At 37.4% G+C, this 16,172-nt stretch overlaps 1 protein-coding gene across 2 annotated transcripts; it reads left to right on the forward strand.

Moving 5' to 3' along the window:
* Positions 1-1,216: 1,216 nt before the first annotated feature.
* twf2 (twinfilin actin binding protein 2) lies at positions 1,217-12,242 on the forward strand. Of its 2 annotated transcripts, XM_088089723.1 has the most exons (9): positions 1,218-1,579; positions 6,103-6,281; positions 7,259-7,354; positions 7,467-7,571; positions 7,677-7,691; positions 7,870-7,995; positions 9,046-9,196; positions 9,670-9,791; positions 11,575-12,242. In XM_088089723.1, the coding sequence occupies exons 1-9, from the start codon at positions 1,483-1,485 to the stop codon at positions 11,740-11,742; spliced, it is 1,059 nt and encodes a 352-aa protein (XP_087945849.1). In that variant the 5' UTR covers positions 1,218-1,482; the 3' UTR covers positions 11,743-12,242. The 2 variants fall into 2 exon arrangements, with proteins under 2 accessions (XP_087945851.1, XP_087945849.1); XM_088089725.1 differs by lacking the exon at positions 7,677-7,691 and having other exon boundaries at positions 1,217-1,579.
* Positions 12,243-16,172: the final 3,930 nt, after the last annotated feature.

Here is a 16,172-nt window from a genome sequence, read left to right on the forward strand (position 1 = left end):
AATATCTCTGATTCAACTATGGAAAATGCTGTCAGCATGACCAGGTGATTTGTGACAGTAAAAAAACATCTTACACAATCTGTTGACCATCATGGAGGTCATGTGTGGAGTAAGATGAGATTGACAGTTAAATAAGTTGGGGTAAATTTTCCAGTGCATTATGTTGCTTTTGAATAAGATTTATTACCCTCATCTCATCAGAAGTCATTGTTTTCGTAATTGATAAAAAAGCAGAATATTGGTGTTTTTGCTCAAACAATACATGATAAACTGTTGGTGGTAAAACAATAGTGTAGTTATGGGACGGCCAAATACATTTTTTTTTTTTAAAAAAATCGCTCTACCAAACAACTGATTTAGCCTTTTATGGCAAAGGTAGTGGAGCCAAGCTAATGAAATTAAAACTGAGTATTTGCCAAGATATAAATGAAAATATATATATATAAATGAGAACAAAAAAAATTAAGTTGATTTTTTTAAAATTTAAAGTCTAAAATGTCTTTTATTAAATGGTTGACATATGGTAAGAGTAGTGATGAAAAATATAATAAATTTGCATGTTTTTATTAAATTAAAATGCACTGCTGTTAATACCATATGTTTAATGTTAGTTCATTATATATTTGAAAAGAGGAATTATATCAGTGTGATTTATTTTTTACAATTTCTCAGATGTTTTCACAGTACTGTGATGGTAAATATGCGCAGAAATAATACTGGTAATACAACCGATTCTATGGTCACAAATGTATATATGTTGGTACACTAACATAAGCATTATAACAGTAAATGATATGTATTTTTTCTTATTTCTTTCTGTTTTACCATTACCATGAATGTCCATCTCAACTGTTTAGTAAAGGCATATATTCTAAAAAATATGTGGTCTTAAAAAAGTAAACATTGATTTTTGTTATAATAGCCCCAAGGACATAAAAAATGCAAAGTTTTTTTTTTTTTTTTAAAGTTTTTCTTTAAAGTCAGATGTATTGTCACAATAGCCCATGACAATACATCTGACTTGAATTGTTCTTGGGCCAAAAGCTGGTAATTAGGTTTGCAGGTCACAGTGTATTCCTCCTCTGTAGGTCGGGGTGTGTGGTGGGGGTGTCACAGGCCAGTACCCAGGACTGGACACTCAGTCACTGGGAGCTAAATTTGGGAGAGAGGTGATCGGGTTCCCTGTCTGTGTGCACATGATACTGTCCTAGTTACTTGAGCGATGCCCCTTCTCACATAGTCACACACTCTCAACGAGTCCAGACAGACATCGTCTCCTTCAGCAGTCACAACTGTATTTAGAGAAAGAAGTAAAGGACTTTTTAATAGGCTCCTCTTGTTGGACTTTAGTGTCTCTTGACTGGACTGAATATTTGGACCTGGTGCTGTGGAGCTCCTGTCCTGTCCTGTCTGCTGCTTCTCTGTTGTCTCTCGACACCTCTGCTAAAGCGCCTGGCGGGAGGAAGAGACTGCTGACCCGCCATGTTTCTCGCACTAGTGGTGACGCCAGAGCTGAGGGAGTTCCTGGCCCGGGCAAGAGGTGGAGCGGTGCGCCTGATCAAGGTGCGCATCCAAGACGGTGAGTGACCCAGGACGGTGTGGAGCAGTCAAACATGGGGATGAGTCCAGTGAGACGGGATGTGATATTTAAATCGTCTGTGACATTAATTTTGTGTATCACTAGTGTTTGGTCATATACTTTATAGCATATTGACTGTGGCTCCAGATTTCTCCTTTAAAGGTCCACACATAAGAGAAATGACCACATATTCAATTTTAGTTGACGAAGTATAATTAACACGTGGGTTTAAAACACAATAAATTAAAACATACTTCAAGAATGAAGTGTAAGTAGTTAAAACCAGGGGTGTTTCTAGCTATAAGGGGCTTAACCCTGACCTTTTGAAAGAAAATAAATAGTTTTATTTCAACCATTGTTCACTAGGTTTTGGGTTGTGATCCCTTAAAACAAAGTCTACTTGTGACTGTTTTATTATGGTCTTCGTAGGGACATGATGAACAGTTCAAAAAAAAATTTTTTTGTTACCTTTTTGTCATTTCATTTATAGATAGATATACTTTATTGATCTAAAAACTGAGAAATTGGGGTTTTGAGTGATTTTAGAGGTTTAAAGAGGTGTTAAGTACTTAATGTTTAAAAGACAAAAGGGGAAAAATAGAATTAAATAATAAAAAATGTAGTTTTTCTCTCTCATCCCAAAATTATCTGGTGACTCTGCAGATTTTTCTTGGGACTCTTTGACTGGTCCGAAACTCCATGTTGGAAACCACTATTTTACAACGTGGCTGTAGTGGCTTTGAGTGGGTTAAAACGTTTTGAAACCGGTTATAGTTTTCTCCTTTTCGTTAACTGCATATTTGTTCTTAAACTTTAGACCTACACTTTCTAACCTGTCGATCAGGGCCCTCACAAGGGATCGTAAGATTGATGTAAGTGGTCACATGATGATTAATGGGGTGGGAAATATTAGAAAATCATGTTTATTTTTAGGTTTCTTTTCTAATGTTTTTGGAGGAGGGTTTCTAGTGAAATACTAATGCTACATTTAGATGTACTTGTCCAGCACTCTCACATGTATTCACATAAAACTATGGAAATCAATCTATCCCTATTTTGTGCCTCTCTTGTATCACCATATTATTCAAGGCACAGAGCTAGCTGCTTTAAAATAAAAAATACTATACTAAGTACTGGTGAACTTTGTCAAACTCTTATTTTGAAAAGGTCTCTGCACACCTGAAAGTGTGACAGGTGCGTTAGATTTAATGTATATATACACAAAGGAGCTGCTTCAGTGATTCAGTTATCCAATAAGACGACTATAGAAATTTGTTTGGCTAATTGTCTCCTGGAACTTCCTCAAGACAAATGTCAACTGTTGGACAAATACTGCAAGTCTTTAAAATGACTCCATGTAAAAATAACAATAAATCTAAAAAAAAAAAATCATATTACCTTAACATTTCAAAAAGGTAAAAAAGGTGGAAAAGGACAAGTAATTTTAAGAGCAAAGTTCATGCAGGTAATCCAGAAATGACTTATTTCACACAGGGGAAAAAAATGAAAGAAAATAAAGGGGCATTATTTTGCATAAAAATTGAATTATATAACAGCAGCACAGACTAAAATAACTGTTTAATCTAAAAAAAAAAAAATTTAATTTTGTTTCGCATCATAAAAATGTATCAAATACTTGCTATTTCTGACTACCTTCTTTTCTTTGGGGGAAAACAGGATATTTGTTCATCCAGATGATGAGAAAAGTCTTAAATATTGTGAAAATACCTTCAGGACAGCAGCAAGTGCTACTGAATATCTATTTTCTCAGACAAAGGGGCGCTTGGCTCTGTGACTCGAGGGCATTAATTGATGAATCACTTTCAGTTCTCAGATTGTTTTCACGTGAGTAAGCATTGCTTTGAGGCATCACAAGCAGACGTGGCTTTGTATTTGGGGATCACAAACAACAAACAAAGTTGCTAAACCCCTAAAGACAGACTTTAACTTCTAGGAATAGAGCGGCAGCTGAGCGAGTACAGACATCCAGAGCTTCGACCGAAACTGGTCAGTGAGGCAATGAGTCTCTAGGTAGAAGATTATCGAGGTGGACTGATATGTTTGTGAGGTGATTATATCTTGTTTTGGTATCTGACGCTGTAATCTGATTCGTGACAGATGCATTCTGGGTCTATCTTTGTGGACTGTGTCTATCATCTCAAATATTTGCTCTCATATTTGAAGTATTGATGTCAACAGATTTGAGCTTGGTGCAGATAGAGAGCGTCAGGCCGGCTTTACTTCCTTACTAAAGCGCCGTGATGGTCCCCGGGTGTCGCTCGGCTATTTTGAGCGTCATGTGACGTGACACGGTCGCTCACTGCCGCCCAGTGACACTCATGTTCGTTCCAATGTCAAAAGAGAAACAAGATCTTTCTGGTTGATTTCATCACCGCTGGCCTTGGTATGTCTCTCTGTCACCAAAGTGTCCCCTGATAGCTTTAGTGTGTCATGGTGATATCACTTTGTTTAAACTTACAGTAGAAAAAGACGTAAAGTGAGTTATTTACCTAGAGTTTAACATGAACGTAGACCTATAAAGGCTGAGAGAGAAAGGCTGATGGAAAGTATTTGAGCGTGCAGCGCTGGAATGTGTTGTGGCTCAGAATAGAAACAAGCCCCAAGAGACAGTCAGGAAATCCCCCTGCACCCCACAAGGACATCAGGCTTTAGGTTTATGTTTTGTGATTTCCAAGCTGTTAAGACTGTTGATTATATTTGGTCAAAACCGATGAGAAACTTAACCTCGTCCCGTCAAGTGAGGAAGAAATGAATCAGCGGTTTCGTCTTTGCGCTCTCTGTTTGCTGTGGTGAAAGAAGGCAAACAGTGAGACCTCGTGGACTCTCAGTGGAGGGTTGTCAGACTCTGAGTTCACACGTTAAGTGATTACTGAGACTTCACTGAGCTCAAACAATAGGTCCATAATTTAGTCAGTCTGAAAATATTTCCGTAATCAACCAAAAATGCCAAACTTTCTGAGGTTTTAGCTTCTCAAATGTAAGTATTTCTTTGCTTTTCTCTGCTTTATTATACTGTAAATTTGGGCTGTTGCTCAAACCAAACAAATATAATTAAAGATGTCACTGTTTTTCTCAGATTTGGTGGACCAAACTTTTAATTCCTGGGTCTCCAACAGTGAAGATGTGATCCCTGTGGGGGAAATTTAAGTTTCAATTAAAGTATTTTTTTTTCCTCAGACTAAATATGTCTGAAAATACATTTTAACATGAATCTAACATATTGTTAGCAGAGATTAGTTGACCTATTCGTGCAAAAAGAAAAAACTAATTCAATTTACAGTACAGAACACTGACGATGGGCTCACTGTTACCCATGAGTCCTGCAACAATGTGAGCTGGCTAAAACTGAATCCCTGTGCAGCTCTTGACTATAACAGCAATGCAGACTAGTAAGCAAATTAAGGAACAGTTATGTACTATTGAAACGCATCGGCCAATTAGCTGTATCATTATTTCAAGTGTACAGACGTCCTTGTGGGCGACAATAACAAAAGAATCTGAAGTAATGTGCACCTCTGTAAAAGTCTGCCAATAATTATTATTTGAATAATTTATTATTGTTATATACAGATGGCACTTTAGGCCACCCGTCACTTTATTGTGGGTCCAGTTCAATATCACTGCTGTCGGGAGCAAACCTCCTTTCTCCAAAGTGGCTATTTTTCAGGAACTAGAAAAAAAATGTGTTTATAAAAGGATACAAGGGAGATAGGAGGTTTGGTCACAAGCTTTTTTAAAGACGATAGACGTAGAGGGGGACCAGCAGAATTAATTTATGAAAAAAAAAAGAAAATAGTGCAATGTGGAGATTTAATTTAGGTGCTTCGATATATAATGTAAGGGGTCCCTGCTCCGTCGCTCTTTCAGAAAAATAATCTTTATTTTAATAAATAATGAAATTAGTTGTAAACTGCAGCCCTAGTTGAAAAAAAATAAAATAATAAAATAAATTCAAATGGGAAAGGTTGGTTACACTCTTTTCCTCTTTGGCATTTGTGTTTGAATGCCACCACAATAATATACACTTAAGTTGTTTAAACTGGACTTATATATATATATATATATATATATATATAGTACTTCATTTAAAATGAAGAGACTTGGCAGAGATCATATAATCATATATAAGGTCAAAATAAAAAAATACCTGAAAGTGTCCAAAAGTTGTTTAAAAAAAGAGGCAAAATCTGTATGACTGGAGAGGAATGTGAATTTTGTAATGTAAAGCATTATGGTATTGCACTTATTATTACTGTAAAGTAAAAGAAAATAAGAATTTAGTGAATAGGTTTAAGTGTGGTGGACGTGGGAATATGGATAGAGTAACATGTCATCTGATGTCACTTCAAATCGGTCGTGCATGGTGAAAATGGTTGGCTCAATAAGTAATAATCCTCCTGCATGTAAATGATTATCGCCCATGACTGTGAATGTGCTCTGTGGAGCGCGGGCTGCATATAGGAGAGGCTGAGGTATGTGATGAGTAGTGGTCTGATTTTCAGAGCAGCTGGTTCTGGGGGCCTATAGAGAGCCAGAAAAGAGCTGGGACCAGGATTATGATCGCTTCCTGCTGCCTCTCCTGGACGGGCAGGAGCCCTGCTACATCCTGTACCGCCTCGACTCCCAGAATGCACAGGGCTACGAGTGGATCTTCATTTCGTGGTCTCCTGACCAGTCTCCGGTATGTCGTGCCACATGTTCTTTAATTTGCACTACATGCTGAAGATATGTGCACACATCGCTGTTGACAGTGAAAACCTCAAATGCACACGCTTAAAGGACTTGAAGGAGTATTTCACCAATTTAGTACTGCACTTCCATATAGTTGGGCAACTTGTGTCAGATTAAAAACAATGGTTGAAATCAAAGCAGCAGAGGTGGCAGCATCCTGATTTAGTTTTTAGTCCCATTATTATTTTTTTTTTTTTGGGGGGGGGGGTTATTTCTAATTTTCTTACCAAAATTTGGCCCTCAGACAAAATTCATGCACGTCAACATCAGTCCTTTATGTCAGTAAACAGCTGAAAAAACTACCACGATACAAATAAAAATAGAGGTCAATGAGGTATTCTGATTGTAAAATATTGAGATCTTCCTGTTGTAGACAGTAATATAATCTCCAATGTATCATACGAAATATAAATGTCAAACTATGGATATGTATCCTACAGTGGAAAAGAACATTGTATTTGGCCTGCAAAAAAATCTAGAAGCTTAAAGTTTAATAATATTATGAAAATAGATACTATGAAGAAAAATAGTGAAGAAAGGCCAATATTGTCAAAAGAATGTAAGTACATAGTACTCACAACAGCCAAAATGTTACTAATCACAAAAAATAGATAGATAAACTCATCTGTTTGTTTTTTTTATGGTGTTAACAAGTGCAGAATGTAACTAAGTACATTTACTCAATTACTGTACTTTGAAGTACTTTAACTCTACTTTCATATTGCATTTTATACTTTTACTCTACAACATTTCAGAGGCAGATATTGTACCTTTAACTTCACTACATTTACTCGGCACCTTCAGTGACTACATACTTTGCAGATTCAGATTATTCAACTAATAAATAAAAATATATATATCATTAGGCCCGAACAGAACACCTCTGCAGATTAAAAAAAATCTTCTTTTTTTTTTTGTTGGCTGCAGGTGAAACAAAAGATGTTGTACGCTGCCACCCGAGCGACAGTGAAGAAAGAGTTTGGCGGTGGCCATGTGAAGTACGAGATTTTTGGCACAGCTGAGGTCAGAAATATTTCAGCCGTCTTTAATCTTCTGTGACAGACGTGTTTGAGAGGTGTTTGTCCTGCTCTGCCCGTAAATAGCCTTCTCTACTTGTCTTTGCTTGCAACATCAGGAGGACATCTGTTTGCAGGGCTACCAGCGTCATGTGTCATCCTGCTCAGGTCCTGCCCCGCTCACATTAGCCGAGCAGGAGCTGCAGAGGATTAAAATCACAGAGGTGAGAGGTCAACATGCCCTCTGCAGTGTTGACAGTGTTGCATGTGCCAAGGTCGGCCACTGCCTTTATTTCGCTCGTAACTTTTTGTTGTGATTTCCTTTTCAGGGCCGGGTTAAACAGGTGGGTAGATACATTATTTACTGTTATATCTGGTGTGAATTCAGACTGAAGAGAGAATGGGAAACGACAATTAGTGATGATTATAAAATGTAAAGCTATGTTATCCCATGAAATGGTTTTTGGATCTTTTTTGAGAGGTTTGGTCAAGATTTGTGTGCGTGCTTGCTGCCCCCTGCAGGTGAAGACAGAGATCAGCGTGGAGAGCAAACACCAGACACTTCAGGGCCTCGCTTTCCCTCTGCAGGAGACCGCAAAACGAGCCCTGCTGCAACTCGCCCAAAAACGCATCAACTACATACAGCTGGTGAGCTGATTTATATGGAAGCCCATTTCTGCCAATGTGATAAATAAAATAAGTTTCTAATTGTTTGAAGAAAAATTCTCCTTGTTTTAGGAAAAGTTTCTGATTATTTTGAGAGTTTATTTTTTTGAGATACTAACTCATTATTTTTTAGAAAGTTTATTAATTTGAGGCACTAGCTCATTTTTTTTTAAGATTATATTTTTGGGCTTTTTTGCCTTTATTCAGACAGGAGAGCTCAAGCGTGAAAGGGGGAGAGAGGGCCGAGGTCAGAATCAAACCCGCGGCTGCTGCAGCGAAGACGTAGCCGCTTTACATGGGGCGCCCGCTCTATCAACTGAGCAACTGGGCGCCCCACTAACTCAATATTTTGAGAGTTTCTCATGTTTTAAGAAAGTTTCTCATTATTTTAAGAAAGTTTTTCATTTTCAGGAGGGTTACACATTATTTTTTGGGATTCTAACTCAATAGTTTGAGGGTTTTTCCTCATTATTTTAGGGAATTAGGTCATTACTTTGAGATGTCAGTATTTTGTTAGTATTTTGAGATACTGACTCAGTGTGAGAGTTTTAAACTCTTAAGAAAGTTTCTCATTATTTTTAGACAGTTTCCCATTGTTTTAGGAAAGTATCAGATTATTTCTAAGAAGTTTCTCATTATTTTAAGAAAGGTTTCTCATTACTTTTAAATACTCAGTCATGATTTTGAGAAAGTTTCTTATAATTTTGAGGTTACTCAATATTTCCAGACAGGTTCTCATTTTTTGAGGTATTAACATTATTTTGAGATACTCATTATTTTGAGAAAGATTCTCATTATTTGGGATACTAAATTTTTATTTTGTTTTGTTTTGTGTGAAAAAGATTCTTGTTATAATTAATTACAGGATCTTTTAATTTGATCACAATGGCAGGAATGGGCTTCCATAGCTTTGAGATTGAGCTTACTCTAAAAAATGACGGAGACGGAGAAAATCATAATAAAAAAGAAGCAGTTTGGTGTCATTGCTGATGTATTAGGCTTCTGATGTTTTACATTATGACCGTGTTTCAGAGGTTGGATGTAGAGAAAGAGACAATCGAGCTGGTCCACTGCAACCCGACAGAAACTCGTGATTTGCCCCGCAGGGTTCCAAAAGACACTCCCAGATACCACTTCTTCCTCTACAAACACTCCCACGAAGGAGACTACCTGGAATCTGTCGGTATGTCACTGACTCCCTGAACTCTGATATTCCTCCTCTTTTCACATCTGTGCAAGCACGCGTCAGGAGATTTACATCCGTACACCTGGACTGCAGACGCCGAGAGACATTAAGAGAGACAGCAACGGTGCAGCCACTATTATCAACACCAGCGGTTCCCTAATATTTTGGCTACAGAGCCCTTAAAATTACGCATCACAAACCTGTAACTTGCCATCACGGTTGTTGTTCCCTCTCTCATTAATTAATATAAGGTATTTGTAACCAGTATTTTACAAGAGTAAAATGTAAATTTAGAGACAGGTCCGAGAGAAACCCTAATTTTAATCATCTAGGTCCCCCCCAGGTCAATCTTGGGACCTCTTTGAGAGTTTTGTTTGATTTGGTTTCAAACCACTGATCTACCTCAACAAATAAGTAAAATATTGATTATAATTCATATAAATCTTCTTTTCTTGTTTCCCTGTCTGCAGTATTCATATACTCTATGCCAGGATACAGCTGTAGCATCAAGGAGCGGATGTTGTATTCCAGCTGCAAAAGTCGACTACTGGAGGAAGTGGAGAAAGATTACCATTTGGAAATTGCTAAAAAGGTATAGATGGAGGAATAGAAAATAACATAACACAGTTTGAAAAAATGTTTGTAACTACCAGTGAAAGCACTGAGGTCGTGTTTTTACACGTTGTACATATTGTAGAAGCTGATTTCCTCGTTTTAGATTCAATTTATAGGCCTACTGAAAAAAAGTGTAGTTTTTGCTCCCATTTTTCACAGGTTTAAGTTAAAGTTCTGAGGTATTTTTATGCACTCAATGAATACATTTCTGTCAAATTTTGGTCACAACTTTGTTAAAATCTGTGTTAGTGAGAATTTCTCCTTCTCCAAGGTAATCCATATACCTGACAGGTGTGGCTGATTATGATGCTGATTAAACAGCATCCCATGATGACTGCACAGGTGGGCTTTCGAACAGTCAGAATAAAAGGCCGCTCTAAAATGTGCAGTTTGTGAACATTCACATCACAGGCAACAGCTCTGGTGGACATTCCTGCAGGAACCTGCTCACCTGTGTAGTAATCATGTTAATCAGCATCTTGATATGCCTACACCTGTCAGGTGAATGAAAAAGGAGAAGTGCTCACTAACACAGATTTTGACAAAGTTGTGAGCAGAATATATGAGAAATATATAATAATAAGCACATAAAAAGTTTTAAATCTTTAATTTAAACCTGTGAAAATGAAAGAAAAACAAAAGTGTTTAATTTTTTGTTCAGTAGCTATATGTAAGACCTAAGAAAAATAAATGAATGAAGATTATTTGGTGTTTCTCCACCAGAACTGTTTTCTTAGCAGTGTGGAGAGGCTTTCACAGCATTCAGACCTCTGTGTTGGACATAATTTACAGAAAATATAACCAGAGCTGTTGATAAATAAAGTATGAAAAATCTCAATATTTTAAAAATTATAATAGGATGCATGACCTCAGTCTTTCTATAATCCTACTTGTATGGCTGTGTACTAAGGGACTGTTCCTTATTTACAAGAGGGAAGGGGTGGTGCAAAACAAGGGAGGCAATTCAAATACTTCTAAGCACTGGGGAGGGAGTTATGTCTTTTGATCTGGCTACGGGGAGGGAAATTCAGCGTTAAAGGGTCGTGTTTTGTATTGATTTTATCAGTCAATCAATCAATCAATCATACAAACAGCACAAAGTGGTTCATACAGTAAAATACCCCCCCAAAATAAGAGTACTTATTAAAATCAAAAACTGAAGAAACGCTACCATAAGTGAGGAAACACCAGAGGCAGTATACAACCTATAGATAGAAAGATAAAAATGAATAAATAATAGTATTAACAATAGATAAATAAGTAAGTCACTCTAAACAGTAGAAATGAAGTAAACTGAAGGACAACAACACAAAGTAAAATAATAAATATATGAAAAATAACAAAATGATATACCAGCTAGTAAATCAGACTAAAATGTATAAATAAATAGTCAATAAATAGACAGATAACGTTCAATTAAAAGCCAGACTAAAAAGATAAGGTGAGTTTTTTTTTTCTTTTTATAATCTCCAAAAATCACACCTTTCACCAGTAACTGTAAAACACGGTTATTAATAGTGGAGGGAGGCTCCTGTCACTCGGGAAGGGAGCGTCAGGGGAAAATATTTGTAGCTCCAGAAAGGGTCATGATAAAAAAAAAAAAAAAAAAACAGCCACCGCCCAACCCCAATAAATAAAGTACAGTCCCTTTTGCAGCTCCAAGTTATTTATGTTGAACTGTCTCCAATGGATTTTGGGGCGCAGCCCAAATTCTGAGTACTACAAACACGCTCACTTCCATTCTTTGCGTCTATGTGCAGTTGGAGATTGACGACGGAGATGAACTGACAGAAGATTTTCTGTATGAGGAGGTCCATCCCAAGCAGCACGCCCACAAACAGGCCTTCGCTAAGCCCCGCGGCCCAGCAGGAAAAAGGGGACACAAGCGCCTCATTAAGGGGACAGGAGGGACCACGCATGAGAGCTAGATGTGGACACATTTCTCGCATAGTTCCAGACCGCCCCCGTTTCCCTCAGACCCTCTAACACCTCGTCAGGCTCAGGGGAACGAGCACAGTGATGGATTTCCTCTGCTGTTTGTGTACTGAAACATTTGTGCTATTTAACTGATGTGTTTTTGATGAAAATGTGTTAATAAATTGTCTGACACACCCACTGAAGTCCCATGGGGAAATAAATATAGACAGATATATCATCGATCAATATGCATTAACTGTTTTTTAAAACGAGTCAAGCTGAAAACCAGACAAGTGGCTTTGTTATTGTGAAGTTTATCTGCCTGGTTCTTCCACACTTATATAAATAGATCTGCAGTTTACAGTATAAAAATAACAGCCTTATAATGACTTCAAAATGCCTCAGATGTTTCAGTCATGTCTGGCCTTCAGTACAAGTTTTGTATCAACAATGTTTGTAAGACACCAAGAAAGGAAATTCCAAATAAATGTTGTTTATACTGTGGTATTAACCCTTCTTCGTACAGATTTGTGTTTTTGTTTTTTGGTTTTTTTTTCAGCGTGGAAATATTTCCTGTCACATGCCTGGAAATACTCTGCATGGTTACGGTGAACTAAGTGTTGTTTGCGACTGTTATGTTGAAACACACGTGGGGCAAAAAATCTCCCATAAAAGAGGCTTTAAATCAGACCGACAGCTGTGCATTCACGCATCCAGACGACAGCACCCTCGAGTCACAGTAATGCGGCTGCAGTGTTTGAAAGACGGCACTGTGCTGGCTTAAATGCATGAAAATCAATTCAGGGGGAGTTCTGGTCTGTGCAGACTGAGAATACAGTATGAATGTGAAACCATGAGCGCGTCATCCAATGTCAAATCAAGATTCTTCGGATCAAGATTCTCTAAAAAAGATCACTTTATGTAACTGGGAACAGCTCTTTTAATGAAAAAAACATGTTTTTTTAAGTTGCTCTGCAGGTCATATCAGCTGTTAGATCAGTGTGTGTAGATATTACTCAGTGGCGGACAGTAACAAAGTACTTTTACTTAACCCTCTATGGTACTGTGTTGCCTCAGGGTGTTCTCTCTCACACTCACACAACACATCCTAAATTATTTTGCAATACTTCAAAACAAAAAGAGCTAGAGCTCTAAGGAAACCAGTAGTATTGTATATATTGCAACTTTCTGGAGGCCGTGTTGAGTCCCTTTGTCGGGACCTTCCACGTATGGTTCAGGCCCATCAACTCTCTTCACCAAAAATGGTCTGAAAATGACATTTTAAAGTTGGGGGAAAATCGATTCACAATAACAAATTTATAAAGTTTAATATTTTCTCTTTTTTTTTATTTTACTTCATTTGAAAATTAAACAACACAAGATTGCTGAAATGCAAATGTTGCTGCCCACCATAACAGCCTTTGGTATAGTGTAGTTTGGTTTATATAAAGTTAAAAAGCATTAAAAAGCAAAATTTTTCATAATTTTCTTTTTATCTCTGCACATAACCTATATAGGTTAAACAATTTTGAATATCTTCCATGAGTATTGTATATTTTCTGTTTTTTAAGATTTTAACATTAACGCCTTTTTTTTTTATCTCTTACCATCATGTTACGGCGTTGCTTTAAGGTAATCAAAATTGCACACCAAAAACCATATTTGAAAGTGTCTTTAAACTATGTTAACTGAGTTTATTTGAAAAAAAAAAAAAAACATTACACATATTTTTTAACAACTGCATCATAATGAGTACCACAGAGGGTTAAGTACTGTACCTCTGTAAAATTTTTGAGTATCTGTACTTTACTTAAATATAATTGTAATTTAATTGATTTTTACAACATCTATTGCACATCATCCTCACTCGCTCTTCCTGAGGTTTCTACCATTTTCTCCCTGTTATGGGGGGTTTTGATTAAACATTTGCTTAAGGCATTTAATCAAAGTTTGGTGTTGAAGTTTGTTATGTTACAAATTCTAAATTTTAACATAAATATCTTCATTTTCATTGTAAATATATATTGGTTCCAAATATTGTTTATCGGACTCTGACTACTAATAACCGGTATTGGCATGGCCCTGAAAAATCAATATCGGTCGAGCCCTAATGGCTAAAGCCGGAGATTGAGGTGAAGATTCCCCACCATATCACCCATGGCCATACCTTCAGTCACAATGGCAATTTTGGTATGAAAATTCTGGTGAGGCCAAACAAGTTCACACAAGAAATTTGATGATGCAGTCAAACATACCATATATTACAATGAACCATAGTCGCACAACAAATAAAATGCACGCAGGTGAGAGGGGATCACAGCACCACTGATGACAAAATTCCAGATGAATAATGCCATGTAAAGTCGCAAAAAACAATGAAGATCTGTGTGTTAAAAATCTCCCAACATCAATTACTCAAGATCAAAACAACACCAACATGAGGACATTGACCCTTACTTCGTCTTAGGGGTCAAAAATGACTAGCCAGAACAGCAATTTAAAAAAAACAAAAACAAATGATCTTTTTATCAATTTGAAATTACATGACTATCCTTTGAATGAACCCAACATGAGAAAAAGTGAAACACTGCCTCTGTACATATTTCCAAGAAAGCTGTACACCATCAGGGTATTACATAATTTTCATGCCACAAATACCACACACACACACACACAACAAAGAAATACATCTGCAAAGTCAATGCACACAAACTTGCACACAGTCCTCAGTGTACAGCATAATATATACCTACTATGTTGTTAAAGATTGTTATCGTCTCCCTATACTAAAATGATTTCAAAACTACTTTTGCACAATTTTTTTACATACTTAGGCTACACAAGTGGTATATCAAGCTAAAATAATATGTTTACAACTATCCAGCATCTTTAGCAATAATGATAATAATAATAATTTCTCCTATTATTAATATAAACCTCTAGTAATAAAAACGAGTGGATCCCACTGATGAAATGCAGTACCTCTCTGCACTATGAAGAGGGATAACCTAGACATTCACAGCGTTTGTGATGGACAGGTTGTTTCTTCGTGCAAAATAGATTTGGGTTTAAAATTTAATCAAGCTGCTTTATTTTAGGGGTTTAGTGAAGGCCGGTCATTTTTTTACCCTCACGACAAGTGGTGTATGAAGAAAATTAAGACAAAACAAGGGTTAAAACACAATGCAAAACTCAGGCCGTGAACTGCGCACAGCTGGAACATGACAGTCAATATAGGAGTCCGCCACACACCATGTCCTGCAGTCAAACAGCCATTTAAGCACTTTCATACAGTTTTCTGCAGATTATAAATCTGCCGATAACATACCTGTTTTCCTCAGTCCGTCGGTTGTGTTGTTCGGTGCATTTGTGATTCCCGATAGCATTATCCACAAATGATACACAGCTCTCGTGTTTCTGAAGGATGTTTAAAGTCTTTAAATCCAGTTGTTGTCCGGATGGTTTCCCCTCCAAAAATAAGACCTGCTGTGCTAGCGGTTAGCTAATTTTCCGATATGGTTACGGCGGTCGATGTGGTCCCAAACGTTTTATTTCCGATTTCTGCTCATGGGATAACGTGTTAACTCGCACAGTAGTAATAAAGTCTACACGATTCATCATGTGTACTATAACGTAAATTAAGACTACATATCAGTCCCTCGTTAGCTAAGGTAGAGCTGGTAGGACCTGCATGGTGCCCGCCCTCGCGCCGGTCAAATATGCTTCCGGGGCCCTGACCGTCAGGCTCCGCGTGCTTAAACGCAGTGAGCACGCGCGTGCACGCGCAGCGTTTGTCCAGTCCACAGACGTGCAGGTGCAGGGCCTCCTCTGCAGCATCAGGTACAAAGACGAGTTCACACACTACTACACTACAAAAAAAAATGTTAAGAGGAAACTGCATTCAGCATATAAATACACAACAATGTGTTGAGGGTTTTTTTTTAAAAATAAAGTACTGTGGATACTATACTACTAAGTATTTTTATAAGCAACGTCTCCTGTTCTTAAACTCAAGTAAAAATTTGTCTTAGCAACTTTGTTGTGGAGAGGGATGTCTGGACTGCTTTGCTCAGCCTGTTGCCCCCACGACTAGGCCACAGATAAGTGGGCAACAGTGGATGGATGGATGAAGCTTTCACTTAAGTAATATTTAACCACGTGTATCTATACTTTGACTCGGGTAATGGAGTTGTGTACTTTGTTTTCCATTGATATTATTAAAACCTCCTACCTTCATGTTCCCCTGTACTGTGTCTTCTACATGCCTCTGCAGAGAAACTGTACTACAAAGTCAAGGTTGCTATTTAGACTGTTTTTCTGTAGGCCGACACAGAAGCTAACGTTGCCATGGTTTCCTCATCAAATAGCCTATGGGATTTTTCCATTGGATTTTACATAACTGCTGAAAATAGGCTCTGTGGTAATCCAACATCGCTAAATC

This window comes from Plectropomus leopardus, chromosome 2 (assembly GCF_026936395.1).
Source record: "Plectropomus leopardus strain MGB_pleo_1.0 chromosome 2, ASM2693639v1, whole genome shotgun sequence".
Classification (NCBI taxonomy): domain Eukaryota; kingdom Metazoa; phylum Chordata; class Actinopteri; order Perciformes; family Serranidae; genus Plectropomus; species Plectropomus leopardus.